This window comes from Sorghum bicolor, chromosome 9 (genome assembly GCF_000003195.3).
Source record: "Sorghum bicolor cultivar BTx623 chromosome 9, Sorghum_bicolor_NCBIv3, whole genome shotgun sequence".
In the NCBI taxonomy this organism is placed as follows: domain Eukaryota; kingdom Viridiplantae; phylum Streptophyta; class Magnoliopsida; order Poales; family Poaceae; genus Sorghum; species Sorghum bicolor.
In genome coordinates, this window is record NC_012878.2 from 15,083,246 (window position 1) to 15,106,886 (window position 23,641).

Below are 23,641 nucleotides of genomic sequence, written 5' to 3' on the forward strand. Positions count from 1 at the left end.
CACCATCAGATTTTTTGCAATAAATCCTTCGAAACAAGATCTCATATGGATATATTTAGATAAAAATATTTTAATGAATATTTATCTTATAAAGCATTAATTACTGTTGTTAATGAGTATGTCTAACCTTGTGGTTCTGTTTTTCAGTGGAAATTCATAGGGTATTAAGGGGACATTGAGCTTCGAACTAAAAAAAATCTTGTACCTTTTTTTCAATCCGATTCTATACTTAGTGTCTCACGAAGTGTTTCTTCCTTTGTTGTTAGTGTCTCACGAAGTGTTTCTTCCTTTGTTGGATGGTTTGATTTCAAGTGTCATTGGCCTTGCTACAAACCATTTATAGTTTTAGTGATGCCTTTTCAAATTTGCATGTCAGGCAATTTGTTCTTTATTGGCTGCATGCATGGGGTGAATAAAAAATAATAGAAATAAGAAGAGAAAGGTTGGACGAGCGTGTTCAGATGTAAATTGCTACCAATCAAGAAGAAAGTGTTGCTCTTGCATGTCTTCCTATTGAATTTAACAAATCATTTATGTCTAATAAATCAGTTATTTTTAGTTGATTGATTATGGCCCACGTAAGGGCACTCACAATGCGGACACTATCATAGAGTCTAAAGTTATTTATTACCTCGAACAATGTGGACTTAGAGTCTAAATAAGACTTGGAGTCTTATTTTTTCTATCTCTTTCTTCAATAAATATGCTGCCACATCAGCAAAATACTATAAATAATATGTAATTAATTGTCTTAGACTCTGTGATAGACTCTTGCATTGTGAGTGCCCTAAGAGATCATAGCTTACAGACTAGACTCACTTGAGCATTTCTATCTACCCTCCATCCATTTATCGGAGTCATCTTACCAAAAAAATTTTCTCCAAGAATCAGAGCCATCTAAGCTAGGGATCACTATTTTCATATTTTTCCACATTGAAGGGTCGAGATGGCGGACTAGAGGGGGGGTGAATAGTCTTTTCTAAAACTTTAACACACCGGCTAACCGAAACAAGTGCGGAATTAAAACTATCAGTCTAGCCAAGACTACACCCCTCTATCTAAGTTCTCTAGCACCTTGAAAAGATCCTAAAAAAGCAAGCAAGGTGCTACCTTAGCAAGAGCTCACCTAACCAATTCTAGGAGCAAGGTCACACAAACCTATGCCACTAGTACTTTGCAAACCAGGGAGCTCCTACACAACTAGTAAGCAAAAGCACAAAGCTCCTAAGCTCACTAGCAATGCTCAAAAACAAGGCATCCAATGCCAAATTAGAGAGCGCAAATTACTTAGCTACACAAACTAAGCAATGTGACTAACAAGGTTACACAAACCGAATTAGCCACGCAAGGGAACTACTTCTAGCTACACAAGCATGAAGGTAACTAGCAAGCTACACAAGCTAAACTAATTACAAAAGCAACTACACAAGCACAAGTATATAAAGAAAGTAAATACAAGCTCGTGTATAGCGAATGCAAACCACCGAGAAGAGTAGACAATGTTGACACGGTGATTTTTATCGAGGTTCACTTGGTTGCCACCAAGCTACGTCCTCGTTGTGGCGATACACCCACTTGATGGATCACGAGCTAATTGGCATTTCAAAGCCAAACCCTCAGCGGGTGCCGCACATCCACTCTCAAGATGGGGATCCTCCAAGCCACAAGCAATCCACTAGAGTTGCTCTTCGCGATCCCCGCGGGGTGAGCACCGTACCCCTCACAATCTCTTCTCCGGAGCACCACACAATCTCCTTGCGTGCTTCGACGGAGTCACAAGCCACCAAGCCGTCTAGGAGGTGGCAACCTCCAAGAGTAACAAGCACCACTGGCTTGCAACACGAACACCTAGTGCCACTCGATGCAATCTCTCAATGCAACGCACTAGAATCGCTCACTCACACAATCGGATGATCACTATCAAGCATATGTGAGTTAGAGGCTTTACTAGCACTCCCCAAGCATGGACACTAAGTCCCAAGGGTGCTCAGCTACAGCTAAGGCCGGCCACCACTTCTATTTATAGCCCCAAAGGCTAAACTAGCCGTTGCGCCTTCACTGGGCAAAAGTCGGGGGCACCGGACGCACTGCAGGAACCACCGGAGGCTCAACTCCCAGCGTCCGGTGCTCAGGCGTCAGCCACGTGTCACTAGCCGTTTGAACTCGACCGTTACCGCCAACGGCTACCACGCGCCCGTGCCTGACACAGCACCATCGTACGCTCTGCTGTATCACACCGGACGCGTCCGTAGCACACCGGACCCGTGCGCAGAGAGCTCCGCAAACTTGCAGGGTCACCGGACGCAAGCCACCGGACGCACCCTGAGCGTCCGGTGATCTTCGGTCAGAAAGACCTCGCATGCACTCGCTGATGTCACGCACCACTGGACGCTCAAACAGTAACCGTCCAGTGTCCGGTGCCAGCGTCCGGTGCGCTCTGCACACCTGAGCCACAGACTGACACCACACCGGACGCTCTGGACCACCGTCCGGTGCTGCCAACACCAGCGTCCGGTGAGTGTTTCTTAGCGAGAAACACTCCCGCGACTTCTCCAAAATTTCCCACCGGCGCAATAGAAAATATGCACTTAATTTTCTCAAAAGCGCTGAATCCCGCCCCCCCTCTCAACCCTAGGAACTCCACCTCCTTTGCAAATGTGCCAACACCACCAAGTGTACACCACCATGTGCAAGTGTTAGCATTTTCACAAACATTTTCCCAAAGCAGTTAGCCTCTCAACTTGTCACGCCACTCGATCCTAACACGTATGCAAAGTTAGATCGCTCAAGTGGCACTAGATGACCGATATGCAAACAAGTTTGCCCCTCTTGATAGTATGGCCATCTATCCTAAATCCGGTCATAAACTTCTCTACACACCTATGACCGGTGAAATGGAAATGCCCTAGGTTATACCTTTGCCTTGCGCTTTCCATTCTATCTCCTCCAATGTTGATGCAACACATGCACCAACCAATCACCAAATGATATGATCCACTTCATATCATCACGTGATCGTATTGGTTCATCGATCTTGACCTCACTTGCTCTTCACCATTGCCTTGGTCCATCGGCGCCAAGTCTTGCTCAAGCTTCACCGTCACACGCGGTCCCTCGCTTCAAAGCCTCCGACTTGCCCTTCACTCTTGCAACCGGTCCATCGAGCCAAGCCTCATCTTGATCTTCTCCACCTTGGTCACATGACTCCATGTCATGTCTCATATGCAATGAGCTCCTCCATCATCACATAATCACCTGTGGACTAATCTCCTGTGTATCTCACATAAACACTATTAGTCCACCTAAGTTGTCACTCAATTACCAAAACCAAACAAGGACCTTTCACACATGCGGCTCCTCACATTGATCTAATTAATTCAACTGTCTGCATGCAACTCATTCATTGGCCGAATTAATTTCCCCTTGTCACTGTGCACGACCCTAAAATGACTTCCATAAATAGATGGAGGGAGTATAATACTGCATGTCTCATATATTTTACTTATTACTTGAGTATTAAATTTTGAAAATTGGATTCGGGAGGTTTGTAGTTCATAGAGGTGATATCTTCACTACAGTCTAAACAACTTAGGTGTTGATGGTAGACTTTAAATCATTGATTTCTAAGCGGCACTAAGCTAAAGTGAAATAATCTTCGCTCACAATTTGCTTGTCCATACAAGGTGTTTTAAGATGTTTGACTATACAAGGTGTTTGGTTATCCAAATTGAAACCATGATGTCATAAGATTTTTTTTCATGTGTTAGCTGAAAATTACTTAAAACTATGTAGATTTTAAAACCCGTAGCAACGCACGGGCATTAACCTAGTTATTGATGAAATAGATGATACTCCCAAGTCACAAATAAGTGGCAATTTCCTGTGTGCAATCAAAGTGCCTAATTTTTTACCATCAGTACCTCATATTATGATGGAACATTTCAAAATCCTGAGTATCATTGCATTAATACCGATTTAGGTTGTACATACAAAGTTCGTCAAAACAAAACCATGTATGTACGTACAAAGTTCAGTAAACCTGCATAAATACGGATGCATTTTTTTTCTCTCGAACAGGTAGGAGAACTGTGTATCATTGCATTAATAGGATAAGAGAAACATACAACACACCAGCACACCTCCTTTCCATGATGTTTCAGTAGTAAAAAAAATGTAAATTTCTCCTAGATGTTAAGAAACAAAACTGACAAGCTTCCAATCTGGTATTTTTTCATGATGTTCTAAAAGGACCATTTGGGTTTTTCCAATCATAATATCAAAGATGAGTTAAATCAAAATTTTGTCAGATTACTTGGCTTTATGGACCTTATATACATGATTTTTCATGGAAATTGTTTGGAGCACTGCAACATGTTGGATTATTGTGTTTTTGCATGGGAATGCTGGATCCTCTGGCCCCAAGCTATTTCCTATATTAGATATTACAACGATTATGCAATTTGCAATTCATAAGAGCATCTCCAAAGGCTTTGGCAAATTGACTTGACATTTGTTGTTATTTGCAAACTCCCATAACAAAATGCAAAGGATAAAAATAGGTCATCTCCAAAGGAATTAGCATTTGAACTTGGCAAATGATAAAAATAGAAGGTCTCCAGGCGCGCGCGCTTTCCTCGCTCGTGACTTTGCTCGCGCGATTGGGTTTGCAAAGCCATCCACAACTTGGCATTTTTGCCAAGTTTGCTCCCTCATTTGCCAAGTTGCCCAAATTGCAAACTCCAAATGCAAAACCGTTGGATACCTCTTTTGGAGCTTTTTGGCAAATTACTCAAATGCAAACCTCAATTGCAAAACTGTTGGAGATGCTCTAAGTGCTCCAATCTTGTTCAGGATTTGAGATTTGGACAATTTCAGTTTAGCAGGTTCGACAACTCCAAAGTTATAAATCAGATTGAAGAACAGATCTTGTGGATCTTAATGAAACATATTTAACATAAACAATTCATTGTTCCCAAGAAGGATCATCTGTTAGCATCAATTAAATGACTAATGACCAACTAATTATAATGTACATGATTACTAGGCATGAGTTCCTGTAACATGCTTTCCACGATTAGGGTCATTAACATGAATGGATATCATCATTTATTGTTTGCAAAGAAATATGGGAGTACACAAACACTATATTTGGCAAGGTGATACTCCAACGTATCACCAGAATCATGTACCCTTAAACCTCACCACCTGGAACCTAAATGAATTTAATATGCCTAGCAAGAAAGCCAAACACTACCAGAAAACTGAGTATCCTTGAGGGCTAGCAATTTCCTTGAGGGGTGAAATTAAACCCCCAAGGATATACAATTACCTTGAGGGTTGTATAAAACCCCCAAGAAAATGCATATTCTTGAGTGCTAAACCAAACCGCCAAGTTAAATCTATATTCCTTTGAGTGCTAGTTGAAACCGCCAAGGTAATTCTATGTTTCCTTGAGTGTTATTATAAACCACCAAAGGTAATTCACATTTCCTTGGGTGTAACTAGAAACCGCCAAGGAAGTTCTAGTTTCTTTGGGTGTAAACCCTCAAGTAAATTATTGTAGCTGCCAAGAAAAAAATAGTTTATAGTCATATTTCTCTTAACCACCGATATAGTGAACTCATTGCATTCTTGTTAGTTAGACATTGCATTTTATAGACATAAACGCTCCATTGACATGTTTGGAAAATGATATATAATTTTTGTTAGTAAATTAATCCATTAAAAGTTATAATTTTGTGTTGTTATGCATTAGAGAATGCATATACTAGCACTTAGCTTGAGATGCCTGCTTATTTTAAAGCTAAAAAGTAACATAATATCGTATGGAGGCAAAGTTTATATCAAAGTTATAGAGCCCGAAGAGATATACAACTTCTTAGTTGATGAAATTTTCATTTGAAATTATTTGGGGTCCATAAAATATACTTTAAATTATTAGAACTTTAAACTTTAAATTTTTTGCATCTTTCAAATGACCTCAAATAGAGATACAACCTAAACCAAAGTGTACTCGATGAGATATAAAACTTTATAATTCAAACTTTTTTCATTTGAAATCATTTAGGTTCTCAAATATTCATTACAAGATCCACTAAAGTGAAAACAAAAAGAAAGAAACATTCACTTAGTCACAAAAGACTTCATTGTGTAGTGGTAAGTTAGTTTCACATGGAACATCAAGTCATGAGTTCGATTCTCAGCTACAACAAATATGAGATTGTTTCTCTTTTTTTTCATGCATATCCTTGAGGGTCATCGGCACTCAAGAAAACATCTATCCTTGGGTGTTTTTACATTTTCTTGGGTGCCATCGGCACTCAAGGAAACCTATATTCTTGGATGTTTTTACATTTTCTTGAGTGTCATTGGCACTCAAGGAAACCTATATCCTTGGGTGTCGTTACATTTTCTCGACGATGTTAAAAATCTGACCACTAATTTATTTTCTTGACGGTTTAACCCTCAAGAAATTGATTTGTGGCGGCCGGCACTCAAGAAAATAGTATTTCCTTGTCTCTCTACCCTTGGTGGCCATTCCTTGAGTGCTAGCCGCCAATATTGATTTTCTTGGCGATTTTAGGGGTTTCCTTGAGGGTTTTTGACCTTCAAAGGTATTCAGTTTTGTGGTAGTGAAAGGCAATCAGCTCAAAAACCTTACTACAGTGTCAAACTTTTTTTATTTGCAAAAATCAGGATACAAGGCATTTTATTTATCTGAACCTCATATTTGGATTTCTAAAACTACTATACTCTATGGCATGATTACAAGTTAAAACAACTTATTCCCCTCTAGACATATAGTATATAGGACACACTCCAGAGTGGCAGTTTAAATTAAGGCATCTGCACTTTGCAAAAGTATATTGACAATCATCTAGGTATTACACAATGTGCATTACCCACAGAATAAAAAACAGATCTACACATATTACCACTAGATCGATTTTCTCCAAACGCACAGTTGTGTACTCAAAGTTCATTTATCGAAACCATTATAGAGCAAATGCACTTTTGCAAAAAATGAAAATAAAAGGGGCAGAAAAGCAAACAAAAAGAATCATGTCCATTACCCATTATACATAACACAAGTTTGCACACATACTTTTGCAATATAAATCTGCACTTGTCTTTTCCATACAGTACATATTGACATGTTTATGCAAATTATTTTGTCGATGCTACATGGCACATGCACGAATATGTTCTGCATCAATGATTTTTACCAATTCATATTTTTGGAAGGATGCCCATGAGGCCATGCACAATTTCACAAACTGTGAAAAGTGGACATGATATCTATACTATACTCCTAAAGCTGGAGAAGCAGAGTCCTCTCACAGATCACTGTAGATCAACAGGACCTCCTCACATAACACTGTTGTAAGTACAGAAACCAATCTAGCACCGTCCGGCCTTAGCACCAAAGCCAGCCTCCTACTCCCCATACTCACCTTGCCTCCACTCATCTTCCCGTGCGTACAACAGTGCAACCACCAGCACCGTCCGATCCTATGCCCTCTCGATGCCTTCCCATCCGATGTCGTCCACGCGTCTGACGCCGACCTTCTCGAACCAGCGGCGCACATCCCAGTCCTCGGGAAACCATGCATGCCCAACCTCTTCCCTTCGACCTTCTCTCATACAGAGAACAAAAAAATCCTCCTCCGCCATGCCCCGCGGCCATCCTCTCCTCGGCCCCGCGTTGCTCTGTCTACACGCGCCCTTACCACGGCCTCTGCCCTCTAGCTACGGCCGGCCGGCGGCCGCGTCGCACGCTCCCGTGCCCGCCCTCCAGCTCAACCCGGCCCACGGCCGTGTCGCGTCCACCTGTGATACGCGGCCCACCGTGTCGCAACCACGGTTGCTTGCCTTCCGCGGCCGATCACCGCCGCGTTGTATCCGCGTCAGCCTACCTTCAGCGGCCTAGAGGGCACGCGGCCGGGGGCTCGCCATGCCCCATCCAGCCCTCACCGGGGAGGCACATGTAGCCCCTCGCTGGAGCCGAAGCGTCCAGCGAAGCCTCAGCCGGAATCCTTCTCTCTTGCTTCCCTTTCTTGCTGCGTGCTCCCCTCATCTTGCGTAGGGTGATAGCTCCGGCAACTAATTCCTTTCCAAAAAAAAAAGTGTACCAATGTTTGCCTAGGGGTGCCATGCACACGCTATGATTAGGAGTCATTTATCTACATTGCTGCACAGAATTCTGCGATACCGTGCAAAGCCCATATAAAATGTCACTAGAATCCTGCTACGTAGTAATACCGTGTCCATATGAGCATAGTACTATTTGAATCATATTGTTCGCCGTTCCTCTACAGTTGCATGCTGTAGATCGCTCGAATGTTTGGGTTTTTAAGTTAGACATTAATTCCTCCCTATTATTCGCTTCTAATTGAACGCCGAATGTTTTGTGCATAATCGCTTCTATGCTGGAACAAAACATCCTAATTCAGCAGCTGCTATTGGGTTTCACAAAAAAGGGTGTCCTTATTACCTCTCTAACTTCAATCCTGAACCTTTGCAGCTCTCCTTAACAAACAGAAAAAATCGATTTCCATATTCATCTTATCTTTCCACTTTACCAGGTCGTTGACACACTTGCTCTGTAAGTTTGTAGAAAGCAAAGTTGGAAGTATTATTGGTTACTTTAACATAAGATTGGAATGTCACACTTTTCCATGGTTACGAAGATGGCACCATCAATAGTAGAATCATTAGTTAGCAGCAACTGAGGTTATTTGTCATTCCAGTTTACTTTATATACTTCCAAACCAATCCACTTTCAATGATCTCAGCGCCCAAAATGAACCTCACATTGCCCGCTTATCGGTCCCGCTTATCAGTCACATTTCAATATGTGCAATGAGCAGTCTTGCATGCACATATCTATATGCTGCACATTACAACGCTATTATTTGAATTATGTGGTTGCCAGCCTATTGGAAAATAAATCTATCTGCAATTCTATCACACTGCTTGCCTCTTTCAAACTTGCTTTGTTGCACCCGCGGCAACACGCGGGGCTTCTGCTAGTATGTAATAAAAGCCTTTAAGGGTGAAACCTTAGGGCACTCACAATGCAAGACTCTATCACAGAGTCCAAGACAATTAATTACATATTATTTATGGTATTTTGCTGATGTGGCAGCATATTTATTGAAGAAAGTGGTAGAAAAAATAAGACTCCAAGTCTTATTTAGACTCTAAATCCACATTGTTCGAGGTAATAAATAACTTTAGACTCTATGATAAAGTCTGCATTGTGAGTGTCCTTAGGAAGGTCACAAGTTAGCCTGCTAACGGTTTGGACCGATATGGTTTTAATGGATCGGTTGTTGCCGTGGATTTATTGGGCTGGTTGTAGGCCTCGCCCTCACTCTCGCTTTGCGGGTCCCCGCTGTCGGCATGCCTCCACCAGCCACAACCGTCACTCCCCTTGTCGCTGCATATTCCTCCACTCCTGCACGGTCGCACCCCGTCCTTCTACCATCCCCATCGCCGCACACCGGATTCTAGCACCCCGCCGCCCCATCCTTGGCTTTGCTGCACCTGCACACGCACCCCACACGACACAGCTCGACTCAAGAAGATCAGTCGAATCTACCGGTGTTTTTTCTCTCATAATAAATTAGTAAACAATATTTTCTACCATAGCTTATCAGTCAAACGAACAAGGCCACAATGTCGTGTCGCTCTGTCGCCCCCATATCCATAGAGTAGAGGCGCCATCCGTCAAGACGTTTTCATTTCTATCTATGACTTGTGGGCTCTGTTGGCCAGCTGTTTGCGTGAGGCCTCTGATCGACTATCTGGTCACGCCAGACCTGAATTGTGAATCTTAAACTGAGAACAGGAAGCATGGGCCCCTTTCCTACCTACCTCCTCTCTCGATTCTTGTTGTGAATCTCTCACGTCGCCGGCGACATTCCGGCGGCCAAGGGTCACTACACGCTCGCGCTCTGAGAACCGCCACAGCACCAACAGTGGCATCTGGGAAAAGGCGCAAGGGATCAGAAGCTGATGGTGGGCAGCAGGGATGTAGTGGCGCACGTCAATTCTTGTCTAATTAATCCCGCCACCCCTCGCGTCACACATTGAGGGAGTGTTTAGTTCCCCATAGAATCTAAAATAAAAAATATCAACTACTTTAGAGTGATAAAATATAAAATGCTAAAATTTTTAGAATTATGTTTAATTTTATTCAAAATATAGAATTTATTATTGTTATGAAGCCTCTTGAGGCTAATTTTGGGTTTTTTTTACCTCTTGAGTCTAAAATCCAAAATAGAGAATAACTACTTTTTGCTAAAAATTTTATATAGTGTTTAGTTTTATTTTATAAAATTATTAGACCAAAACCTAAATTTTTTTGAAAAAAATAGCAAACACCCCCTGAATTCACGATAGGGTCGGGCAACCGAGTACGTAAATAATCCTAACCGCCGGCTGCGTCAGTGCCGTCGGCTCATCTAGCCTCAGATACCTAAGGGGATGTTTGTTAGGTTGTTAAAGTTTAATAGGGATTGTAGCATTTTTGTTTTACTTAATATGCTCAAAAGATTCATCTCTCAAATTACTCTTTAGCTGTGTTTTTAGTTTCGTAAATAGTCTATATTTAGGCCTTATTTAGTTCCCAAAAAATTTTAAGATTCTCCACATCGAATCTTTGTACACATGCATGGAGCATTAAATATAGATAAAAATAAAAATTAATTGCACAGTTTGTCTTTAATTTATAAGATGAATTTTTTGAACCTAGTTACTCTGTAATTGGATAATATTTGTCATATACAAACGAAAGTGCTATAGTAGCAAAACCAAAAATTTTCACGAATTAAACAAGGTCTCAAATACACTATGCATGTGTCTAAACATTCGACTTTTGACATCTTCCTTATCATGCTGCTTTGCTCGCTAGTGCGCGCGACAGACAGACAATTATGCAGTAATAAATATCCCGTTCATGCGAAAGTTCCTGGCAATATGCATGTGTAATTCAGTGGAAAATTTTCAGATCAAGAAGTACACTTCTGTTACAGAGATGCCGATAATTTGTATCTGAACTCCAATTTATGCAGTTCAAAGGATACTGGATAAACACATGATTGCCAACAGCTCGGTCTCAGCTGGAACTATTTCTTAGTGATTCAAAATTTGTACTGCAATGTATTTTTTTTAACTTGTACTACAATGTATTTATTGTGTCTCCACACGTACATTGGCTTAAGTATGTTTTCATTTATCTTTCTATTAAAATGTATCTTTACCAGCCAATTCATGAAATTTATTAAGTTGTGAACAACATTATCCTTGACAAATCAAATTCGTTCTTTTAAAACAGAAACAAATCTTGCTAACTTATTTGCAAAGCATATGCAGCTCCTAACTCCACAAAACCCCTGATGGGCCTTGAAACTAAAACACGAGGAGGAAGAAGAAGAAAGGTCCAACAATTTTTTCTACCATCAGCAAACAATTGTTCGTTTGGCTGATAAGCCATGTTGACTGACTTATTGTGAGAGAGAAATACTGCTGAATAACTGGCAGATTTGACTGAGATGTAAGTTGTCCACTTGTTCCTCTGCTCTGCTGTGTCTGCTTGTTCATTATCTGGATTGGATAGTCGTGCTGCTTAGGGGGAGAATTAACCATAGTGCACCCTAGCAGTCAATTGTTTGTAGTAGCTCGGTTCATCTGTTGTATGTATGTTTCATGAAGAATATCTTAACTGGTCTCAAGGATCAAACATCTGCAATGTAGAACGCCAAACAAGGATCAAACATCTGGCTATTTCTTACATATGTTTGTTTCTCGTATTCTCTGCTTCCGTGCTTCGGCCAACAAGGAGGCGTACTGCTGCAGGTCTGCAATGGACTAGCCAACTAATTGTACAGAATCGGGCCTCAAACCACGTGTATCATGGGCCGAATCCCACGCTGGGGTGAGCTCCCACGTTCGGTGCAAATCTGCATTTGGCTGCTCGAGTATTGCTGTGGATGAGGGGTCAATACACATCAAACCACATGTGCCAGAAAAATCCCCACCCGAGCCGTGGAAAAGAAAACACCGAGCTCGCATCGCGTCGCGTCGTCTCTCTCGTGTGCGACCTCCTCCACGCCGCCGGTGCCCCTCCGACCACGGCCTCCTCCTCGCCGGTGCACCACCACCGACCGCCTCCTCGCGGTGTCGTGCCCCTCGTCCTCCGCACCGCGCCAACCCTCGTCACCGCTGTCGTATGTTCGACGTCGTCGTCGTTAACTCGTCACCGCCGCCGCCGCATCCGGTCCGGTGAACATCTTTCTTACTCTTTCTCCCCGTCTCCCGTATTCTGTAGGGTTCTGCTTCACCTCGTTTTAGTATTAGGGTTTCGATTTCACCTTTCTTCTTTTCCTTCAGATCGAGAGTCAGATCTGGCAGAGTAGCATCTTGGTGGACACTTCTCTGCTGCATTCGGGCGTCAAACCATCGGTAAATTTTTAGAGCTCCTCTTATTTTGTGTAGAGCATTGCCAAGCATGCCTTTATCAGATCTTTTAGGAAGTCATTGTTTAAGTGAGAACAATAGTACAGCTTGCGTCATTCCTATGTGCATAGAGACAAGTTGAGTTTGGCTATTTCCTGGAAGCTGACTAGTGCAGCCTTATCTTTAGTCCATTACCACTGTTATCGCTAATGATGGTTATAGGGGCAATAAACTAGCTATAGTAATTAGTAAATTAATAACTGATGAATCATTGCATGAAGAGTAAAATTAAGAGTGAAGTCCATGATCGAGCTCTGCTGGTGTCTGTCTGTCTGTAAGTCGTTTTACTAATTTATTTGACTGCATGCTCTGGCTCTCTATACAAGTATGCAATGCTTGTATCATGATCTGTGTAGATTATAGATAATCTCTAGTTAGTTGCTGATATATTGATGATACGACTGATATATCAGTCTCCTATATTTTTATGTTCAAAATATATCTATGGGAATATATTTCTATGCTCAAAATATATCGACACATTACCAAGTTATTTGCTGAAACTTTTTTTTTGCTAGCTGCAGCCATCTTAGGTTCAGTTTTCCTTCTAGTTAGAAGATAATGGATTTGCTAATTAGGAAGAGGAGGGAAGAGGAGGATGAGGAGATTATGATGTTTTGGTTGCCTGCCTTATATCTTTTAACTAGTAATGGAGGGATACAGAAAAGAGTAAGGCATACTTCAAGTCAGTATGGTGAAGAAAAGATTAGAAATATTTTAGAGGGACATGAGAAAAATTGCCTTGTTGCGTTCCGCATGGAGCCTAACATATTTAGAGCAATAGCGACATATCTCCGAACAGAACATCTCCTACGTGACACGAGAGGTATTACGGTAGAGGAGAAACTTGGACATTTTCTTTACATGATCTCTCACAATGCAAGCTATGAAGATCTACAACATGAATTCCATCATAGTGGAGAAACGATTCACCGGCATATTAAGGATGTTTTCAATGTAATCCCATCTCTGACCTATAGATTTGTGAAGTCCCCTAGTGGAACTGAAACTCATTGGAAGATTAGCACAGATCAAAGGTTCTTTCCTTACTTTCAGAATTGCTTGGGATTTATTGATGGAACACACGTTCCTATTACCATTTCTCAAGACCTACAGGCCCCATATAGGAATAGAAAGAATACCTTAAGTCAAAATGTGATGTTAGTATGTGATCTTGATCTCAACTTTTTCTTTATATCATCTGGTTGGGAGGGGTCTGCAACTGATGCTAGGGTTCTTAGTTCAGCCATGCTTGGAGGATTCAATGTGCCTCATGGCAAATATTATCTTGTTGACGGTGGATATGCTAACACACCATCCTTCATTGCGCCGTATCGTGGTGTTCGATACCATTTGAAGGAATTTGGGCGTGGCCAGCAACGTCCAAGAAATTATAAGGAGTTGTTCAATCATAGGCATGCCATATTGCGGAATCACATAGAGAGAGCAATTGGTGTTCTTAAAAAACGCTTCCCTATCTTAAAAGTTGGAACACATCATCCTATTGAAAACCAAGTAAAGATACCAGTTGCAGCAGTGGTGTTCCACAATCTTATACGGATGCTTAATGGGGATGAGAGTTGGTTTGATCACCAAGAAAGCAACATATCTCCAGAACATTTTGTTGATCTCCCTGAAGGTGACAATCACTACAGTGATGATGTAACGTCCCTTAGCAGTCAAGTAGATGATGGAAACGCAGTTAGAGATATGATAGCCCAAAATATGTGGAATGACTACAGTCATAACTCATCCTAATAAATGTGAGTATCATTGGTATCTCATGAAATATTTTGCTTATGTATTTTCTGTCTTCTAAGCCTAGTCAGATTCTTGTATCTGTGGCAACCATGTTTATTTGCAGACTTTTGTATGCTGAAGTTTGATACTAGATTTTTGTATTTGCAGCAACAATGTTTGGAAGAGGGTCCCCAAGGCTCAATTTGTTCCAAGTTGCAGCTGCCCAAAGAAATCCGTCTCCAAAGACTTCACGAGTTCAAAAGAAAAAGCCATCACCAAAAGGTATGGGCTTTTTCTCAAGTCTAGAAGGTTGGTACATTAAAAACATGCTATTATTTGTAGCTTATCTGTGCTTCTCTATTCCAGCTGTACCTGATCGTCCAAGAGCTCATTGGAATGCGGGACTTGAAAAGGGTTTGGTAGAACTATTACATGATCACAATAATGACCATTATAGGGGCCAGAATGGGTGGTCCCCAGATGCATGGAATAGGATTGTCAAATTGTTCTATGAGAAGTTCCCCTATGTCAACTTTACAAAGACTCAAATCCAAGACAAAGAGAGGGAGCTAAAGAGGGAATACAGACTTCTGAAAGAAGCAAGGAAGCAAAGTGGTGCGTCATGGGATGATAAGCTATGCATGATTGTAGCAGATCAAGCTGTTTGGAACAACATCATTACTGTAAGATTTCTTTCTTGTCTCTTTCTGTTGTTCATTCTTGTTAAATAGTCTCATCATTTGCTAATTACTTTTCATTCTTGTATTCGTTAAATAGTCTCATCGCAATGCCAAGAAGTTCCAAAATAAATCTTTCCCATTGTTTGAGGCTTTAGGGGAGCTATATGACGGTATGTTACCATTGTTGTATCTTTATATTCCTACCAGTCAAGTATGTTTTGTTCAGTTCTCCTAATATTACTTGATTTCACTTGCTCGTGTAGGACAAATTGCTGAGGGAACCCTAAACTTCACGTCCATTGCTCCTTCCCAAGTTAATGTCACACAGCCCTTCCAAGTTCCTATCACACAGCCTTCCCAAGTTGCTCCCACACAGACTTATCAAGCTACTGTCACACAGCCTTATCAAGCTCCTATTACTCAGCCTTTCCAAGTTCCTGTCACACAGCCATCTCAAGCTACTGTCACCCAACATAATATGGGAGAAGAAGATGAGAGTCTCCATTTTGACTCTTTTGCACATGATGTTGAAACTGATGATGAAGACTTGAGGATATTGGAACAACCAGTTGCACGTGATGCCACTGCAAGGTCAAGAATGGGAAAAAGAGGTGCAAGTACAAGAAACAAGGACAATGCTACAAGTGACAAGACAAAAAAGGCAGCACAAAGGCGTCGACAAGATGGGCAGGTGGTTGAAATGATGGGGAGGTTTATAGAGATGAAAGAAAAGCAAGCTGAAGATGAGATGGCCAAAAAGGAAAAGGCAAGAACTAATGCAAGTGAAGAGTTCTCAATCCCAATGTGCATTTCTATTGTGGACAGCATGGAGGAGCTCTCAGATGATGAAAAAGTTTTGGCCTATGGTGTTTTCAAGGATGCACAAAACAGATCTATTTTCATGTCTGCAAAACCTTCTACACGTCTCAAGTGGTTAAGGAGGGAGGTACTGATCCTCTTCCCATCCTCTTCCTTTATTCAATGCAACCTCTTATCTATTCTAGGTCATGTTCTTCAGTTTTACTTGTTAAGTACAATTCTAAAAAATAAGAATTTATAGCTCTTCAATTTAACTTACATTTCTAGGATGGGGGCCATAGTTTCAACCCTTTTCATGAATGTAAATGTGTAGTGATGATATTTGAGATATGTCTGGATACCTAGTACAGATGTGCAGTGATGATATTTGAGATGCTTATCCATCCTCTTTTTTTCCAGTGCCTCCAAATGGTTTAGCTGCCACTCCACAGCCCTCGTAATCAAGTATGAATAATTTTTACTGGCCACTCCAAACAAAAAAAAGTAGAAAAGTTCAGAGTTTTTCAGTTTGAGTGCAGTTCAGTTATTCCAGAGTAGCAGCCTTGCATCTTTTTGTGTTTTGTCACCTAATAGTGAATATTTTAGTCAAGCAATCCTTCACAGATATTTGAAGGATTCATTTCCTATTGTTAGCTCCGTAATAAGCTCGTACCCAAAATGTAAGAACCTGTCATATTAGAACAAGTAAATAACCAAATTAATTTTCTACTGTTTGGTTTGTACTGCCTAGTGCCTTGCCTACTTGTTGATTAGGTTGGCAACTTACTGATGATAGGTTTCTGAGTGTTGTACACATGTACTGCAAAACAAATATGCTTTTGTTTGCTAATCTACCACACATTTGACATGTCCTTCAGTTTGCTAATAACTTCTCATTTGTTTCAGGTGATGCAGGGGTAAAAAGTTCAAGCAGAGAGATATATGCTGGTGCTGGAGTTGTCTCCAAATTTATCTTATTGTTAAATACTTGGTTGTCTTTTTCTTGGAGATATGCTGGTACTTGGAATTATTCATAGATAATAGACTTCAAATTATACCTCTGTAGCAATCTTAGCTATTGGAGTTAGACATGTTAGAGTGTTGATATCAAGAATCAAAGAGATTAATGTTGATTTGTCATGAGAGAACTAGCTGAGACCTTGCAGAGCTCTAGTTTCAGTTACTTGAAATGTTTTAATTTATTCATGCATAGTTTCTGGAATATTGTTTGAACGCAACATAGTTTATGAGATGACCCAATGTGTCATTTAAGGTCATGTATGTACTGCCATTTACTCAAGTGTGTGTATTGTTTTAGTTCAATGATTATGTTCAGTCATGTGTATGCATGTTAATTTCTCTATTTTCTATGTGAAATTGTGTTCGTGTTTTTGTTTTTTTTTCAATTTCAAAGCAAGGTTTTTAGAATTACAGATGGACATATATGTTGGATTTTCTTTTCTGATATTTTCTTTCTTTTATTATTTTTATTTATTTTTCTCGATCTTTTATATACCGATTTTTACTCAACTCTTTTGTTAAGTATTTTATTTTTCTAGTAGTGTTTGAACTCAATAAGCTTAAGTTTGAATTTTTTTTATTTTTTTATTTCTCACATGCATATGTTGTATTTATAGTTCAGTTCATATTTGATAATCCACCATGCATGCCGTGATGATGTGCCAAGGCTCTGGCCAGTGGAGCAGCTGAGAACCACTTGGCCTCCCGCGAGCTCACACGTGGTTGTCAAATCGCGCGTGTATTGGGTGGATGGTGTGGATTCATCCAATACACGGGTGGAACTATACACACTTGTATAATATTCATGGACAGCCAAACGAAGCCTAATTGTACAGAAACCATTTGCAGCCACCGGTTTTGATGTGGGTTCTAACCGTTCTGAGGCATTTGGATTGGTTTGGTTTGGTTTGGTGCCTATTTGCGTTGAGGGTTGGCTTGATTCTGGGAGAGGTAGCAGGCTCATCTCAAGAGGCGGTCGGTTGCGTAACGCAAACTTTCTGTGTCAACCGTGCTCGGGATGAGTAACATGACATCTAACAGGGGAAGAAGCTTTGATTTATTATATTATTATAAAAAATATCTGCTGCGAACTGGTTGGGTTTAAGTCCCCGACTTGACAAGGGTGCTTACATTTTTCTAGATTTATTTCAGAATTTAACGGCGCTATATGCTTTTCAGTGGTAGACAATGTGTTCCTTGATAGCGAGGCGCTTGTGGTGCGCTCGTGTTTTGTGAGCGTCTGCACTTGTGACTGAGTCATGCAAAAAAAAAAAAATCTGCTAGGTGCACCACTTCTATTGATAAAGCAGAAGATCACAGGTAAACAAGTGTAGAAAGTGGTCCACCTCCTGTTTGGATTATGTGATATATTTACAACGTATCCTTAAGATTCTTTCTTGTATTCTTCAAATATCATATATAGTTTATAAAGGGTCAGGTAGTTTATAAAAATTTAGCTATTTTGCTTTATTATATCCATGTTTAGTAGTGATGGCGTTATATAGAAAATGCAGAAAGAATTCTTTTATGCCTTTCTAGCTAGTTAATGTTAATTTTTCTATTTTTTTACCCTTTCATTTTGTAAATTAGTATATCCTAATTCATGATCTTCTGCTATAGTAATATTCGATACAATATTTTAGCAAATCTATTTGGGTTACTTCCAACCCTTTTTTAATTCTTCATGTTGATTAGGACATGTGCACGTCTACGCATTGTTTCAACAAAAAAATTTACTGATACTCCTAAAAAAAATTGTGTGCGTGAATGTATCCATGAGTGTACGCTTATATGTATATGTGAGCGTCTGCGTGGTTTAAAAATTGGACTTGAGAGATTGCCTGGGAGGGGAGGCGGGGATACGAGAGAGACGTACGATGTTTCTTATAGTTTGTTCACGGGACTGGCACGGGCGCGGACTTTTGGTGTCAAGTCGTTGGAAACCCAGTTTCTCTCCCGCCGTAGTGGTTAGGGAAAGCCTATCCATCCCAGCCAAAATCTTGTCGATCAAAACTCTCTCTGCCATCGATGGCATTGCTACTTGTGTATAAATATACGCGCCGCGCGTGCACGTGGGCAGCCCCGCAACAGAAAACAGATCACATCACATCAAACCGCGTCCCGCAGCTGCAAACAAGATCGATCGATCGAGATGGAGGAGGCACGGAAGAAGAAGAAGCAGGAGGAGAAGCTCAAGACCGTCGTCAACCTCGACGACTGGCTGCCCATCACGTCGTCGCGCACGGCCAAGTGGTACTACTCGGCGTTCCACAACGTGACGTCCATGGTCGGCGCCGGCGTGCTGGGCCTCCCCTTCGCCATGTCGCAGCTGGGATGGGGTGTCGGGACGGTGGCGGTCGTGATGTCGTTCGTGATCACGCTCTACACGCTGTGGCAGCTGGTGCAGATGCACGAGATGGTCCCCGGCAAGCGCTTCGACCGGTACCACGAGCTCGGGCAGCACGTGTTCGGCGACCGCCTGGGCCTCTGGATCATCCTTCCCCTGCAGATCATCGTCATGGCCGGCACCGACGTCGTGTACATGGTCACCGGCGGGCAGTGCCTGCGCAAGTTCCACGACCTCGTCTGCCAGGGCGGCGGCGGCGGCTGCACCGACATGCGCCTCACGTTCTGGATCATGATCTTCGCCACCCCGCACTTCGTCCTCTCCCAGCTCCCAAACTTCAACTCCATCTCCGCCGTCTCCGGCGCCGCCGCCGTCATGTCCCTCGCCTACTCCATGATCGCCTTCTGCACGTCGGTGGTCAAGGGTGCCAGAGCCACGGCGGGCGCCATCGACTACGGGCTCAGGGCGACCACGACGTCCGGGCAGGCGTTCGGCATGCTCAGCGCGCTGGGCACCGTGTCGTTCGCGTACGCGGCGCACAACGTGGTGCTGGAAATCCAGGCCACCATCCCGTCCACGCCGGAGAAGCCGTCCAAGAAGCCCATGTGGCGCGGCGTCGTCGTGGCCTACGCCGTCGTCGCGCTCTGCTACTTCTCCGTCGCCTTCGGCGGGTACTACGCCTTCGGCAGCTCCGTGGACCCCAACGTGCTCATCACCCTCGACAAGCCGCGGTGGCTCATCGCCGCCGCCAACCTCATGGTCGTCATCCATGTCATCGGCGGCTACCAGGTCTTCGCCATGCCCATGTTCGACATGATCGAGACCGTGCTCGTCAAGAAGCACAAGTTCAACCCGGGGTTCTGGCTACGCTTCGTGTCCCGCTCAGCTTATGTCGCCGCTACCATGTTCATCGGATTGACCTTCCCCTTCTTCGACGGCCTGCTCGGATTCTTCGGAGGCTTCGGCTTCGCGCCAACGACGTACTTCGTAAGACTTCGATCGATCGAGCTTGTTTCTTGATTCTTAATTATACTATTACACACAGCATGCAACTAATTTTCTTCCATGGCCTGCAGATTCCTTGCATAATGTGGCTGATGGTGCGGAAGCCCAAGAAGTATGGCCTCACATGGTTCATTAACATTGTAAGTTTCGGTCGTCCCACTACTGGTTTTTGTTGATTCGATCTTCCTTTCAATGGCATTAAGTTACGTGGATAGTTAGAGTAAACTAAAAAAACTGTCCATGATCTATTGCTGTTTTCTCAGATCTGTATCGTCATCGGCGTGTTGCTGACGATCATCGGCACCATTGGAGGACTCCGGCAAATCATCCTTGGCGCCAAGAATTACAAGCTATACTCTTAAGTGGCGAGGCTGACGATGGAGCAGTTCTGCAGGGTAGTTATAGTTAAGATTAGTAGGAGTGAAAATAATATAGCACATCAGTTTGCTTATTTTGCTATTAGGTCATGTCGTAATGAGGTCGTTTTTGCTTGTGTTTCCTGAGTTTGTCGTGTCGTTTGCTTGTAATCACCAGCGGAACCAGGGGGCTAGCAGGGGCAATGCCCCCCCCCCCCCCAACCAAACACAGTGTTTCATTTAAATACCTATATAAACATTGATATTTATAGTGTAAGAAATATCAATTTTATCTTTCTTTTGGCAAAAATATGATGATTTTGATAAGATATAGTGTAGCTTTTTTTTAGAAAGTTGTTCAAAAATATAATTATATATATTTTATCATACTTAAAAAATATGATCATATTTGTTCGATCCCCTTAATTAAAATTATTGGTTCCACCACTGCTTGTAATGTGTATTTGATCTTTAATAAAGTTTGTTTATTCGCAAAAGAAAAGCTATACTCTTAAGCATCAGGAAAAATTACAGGCCGCTTCTTTGAGGACAACCAGTTTGGGCGTGTTTGGATCCTGCCCTCGCAGGTGCTGCGTGGCCACATGCGTAACGCGAAACGATGTTGTTTGGTTGAGGCACTTCTCCACACAGACACATAATCGAACAGACTCAATATGTACTTCTTTTTCGCAAAGACCAGTTATATGTATTAATTTAGTGTCTAGCTAATACTACTAGGTATCTAAATCAAAGTTATATCAGTCAAGAAGAATATTTTCTTGATTACATCATGGTTATCTTTTATACTTCTTCTGTCTCTTTGAAAACTTCAATTCCTAGAATTTGTGTCAGTCAAAACTTTTTTTAAAGTTTGATCAACTTTATAGAAAAAAGTATCAATATCTATGAGATAAAATAATTATCTTATAAAAATATATTCTATGATAAATTTAATAATACTAATTTGGTACCGTAAATTTTAGCATTTTTTAAAAATTTAATCAAAGTTTAAAAAATTTGACTTACAATAACTCTAGAAATTGAAGCTTTCAGGGACAGAAGAAGCATTAACTAGTGGTCATGCAGGTGGGCATGTACGTGTCTATGGTAAGACATATTCCTATCTAAATGTGTGAGAAAAGTTGCTCCTACAACACCACAAACCAAGCATTATATACGCGCATGGATCCACCAAATTTGTGGGAGAACCAAACGTTCATACAATGTGACCTATGAAGTCATGCGTGGCATAGCTGGAACGACAACCATGCTCAGCCTAACTACTAGACATGCTTGCCTCATCAATTTAAGGACTTCAAGTCATAGTGTCCCTTGCTAGTCACACATTCCATACCCACACCCACACCACATGCATGCGCGTCCATGCACGAAAGAGATTGGGAGGCGTCTTCAGTGTGCGTATATACACACACACGTAAAGCACGTACTCAATTCATTTCAAATTATAAGATATTTGACTTTTTTACAACAAATTTTTTATTCAAAAATTTGTGTAAAGTATCACTTCTTTTGTTGTGGCTTGGTTTATTAATAAAAGTTCTTCAAGAATGACTTTAATTTTTTTTTGAATAAGATGAGCGGTCAAACTTTAGAATAAGTCAAACGTCTTATAATTTGGGTTAGGGGGAGTAGAAAGAGATTGGGAGGAGCCCTGGTGGAAATTTCTGGGGATTATATCATAAATAAGAACTTGAGGAAGTTAAGTACATACCGGTTCCATGGTCTAGCGGTTAGGACATTAGACTCTGAATCTAGTAACCCGAGTTCAAATCTCGGTGGAACCTTTTTTTATATTGCTATATATCTTTTTGTTCGTTTTGTCTTTTAATTAATTTTCCAGTCACTCGTATTATTGGTGAACGGTCATTTTGCAACTTGCAAAGAGGACCTGACGGACTGGCACATGCAGCCGCAGATGAGATACACTACGGCCTATTCCATTCTTATAGCAGTAAATAAATGGCACGTAAAGGAGTTTCTTTTTTTTTTTGCCGGAACATGTAAACGAGTTTTTTATTTTTATTTTGATAAATGTAAAAAAGTGGTTGGTTCCCCGATCTAGCGGAAATGTAACCCAGTTTCAAATCTTGCTGGAACCGACCTTTCAAAAAAGATAAAATCTTGCCGGAACCTGTTTATGACTCCAACCACAGATTTTCCCGGGCTCCAATTCCTCCTTGAACTCAACATCTCAGTGACCTGTTTTCAAAAAAAAAAAAAAAAAACATCTCAGTGACCTAGCTGCGTTATTTAAAAACAAGTTTAACTTGCCAGCAGGCCTGAAATTAGCATTTTCCGCAGTCTATGGAGCTCATTTCACATTTTTTTCCCTTCATCCATGGTGGTGCCGAGAATAAATAGATAAAAATCTCAGGATAAATGGTTTCAATGGGAAAATGCAGGAAATCTGTAGAGTAAATCTCACAAAAAAAAAAAGACAACTTTTCAAGACAACCACAATACTGGAGTTTTACCAATGAGCTTTGCATAACCACGATTTTGTTTATAGAATTTGCTATTTTAGGGCTGATAGCGTTTGTACACGTATTCCCACGATAGCAGGGCTTAAAACTATGCTTCAGGGATCAGGGCCAGATCATCATGGGTGAGATTCAATTTGGACAACGAAAATGATAGGGCGTGTTTGGTTCCATAAATTTGGGCAATTGAACATAATCAACATCATTGTCCCAGTAAATTCCACTAGTACCACAAGAAGAAAAATCACTGATGCATATTCTTTCACTCTGACAAGTAAACAGATACAAAATATTTCGTGGCCTAACATTATTTCCTCCACAAAGAAACAGTAAAAATTCCACTGATGAGCATCATCACAGAACCCATGTCAAAGTTGACGGCACGAGAAGACTAGCACAAATCTACAATACAATACAATACAATACACAAAATTGCTCAACTGACATAAAGAAGTGGGAGCAAAGATGATATGTAAATAGTTGTACACGGACGACCTAAATGTATAGGTGATAGTGTTGACCGCATCAGCAAAATTAGACTATCATGCAGGGCTGCCATCTTCATGTAACAAGAATACAACGACAGCAGCCAACAACACTACGAAATGCCACAAAAGTATATTTCCGGTTTAGTAGTGATGGCTCTATGGTGCGCACTGTCTCATGAAGTCA

General features: G+C 41.4%; 2 protein-coding genes and 1 non-coding gene across 4 annotated transcripts; all 3 read left to right on the plus strand.

Annotated features, from left to right (window-relative positions):
- On the plus strand, nt 11,999-16,781 carry LOC8066651. 2 transcript variants are annotated; one of them, XM_021447065.1, is made up of 7 exons: nt 11,999-12,283; nt 12,397-12,468; nt 14,431-14,544; nt 14,629-14,945; nt 15,040-15,112; nt 15,206-15,888; nt 16,647-16,781. In XM_021447065.1, the coding sequence occupies exons 3-7, from the start codon at nt 14,436-14,438 to the stop codon at nt 16,659-16,661; spliced, it is 1,197 nt and encodes a 398-aa protein (XP_021302740.1). In that variant the 5' UTR covers nt 11,999-12,283; nt 12,397-12,468; nt 14,431-14,435; the 3' UTR covers nt 16,662-16,781. The 2 variants fall into 2 exon arrangements, with proteins under 2 accessions (XP_021302740.1, XP_021302739.1); XM_021447064.1 differs by lacking the exon at nt 16,647-16,781 and having other exon boundaries at nt 15,206-16,006.
- LOC8058291 (lysine histidine transporter 2) lies at nt 18,855-20,663 on the plus strand. The gene is made up of 3 exons (XM_002439451.2): nt 18,855-20,094; nt 20,184-20,252; nt 20,376-20,663. Exons 1-3 carry the CDS (start codon nt 18,913-18,915, stop codon nt 20,472-20,474), a joined length of 1,350 nt encoding a protein of 449 aa, XP_002439496.1. The 5' UTR covers nt 18,855-18,912; the 3' UTR covers nt 20,475-20,663.
- On the plus strand, nt 22,202-22,273 carry TRNAQ-CUG. Its single transcript has one exon. It is a non-coding gene; the product is annotated as a tRNA-Gln (tRNA).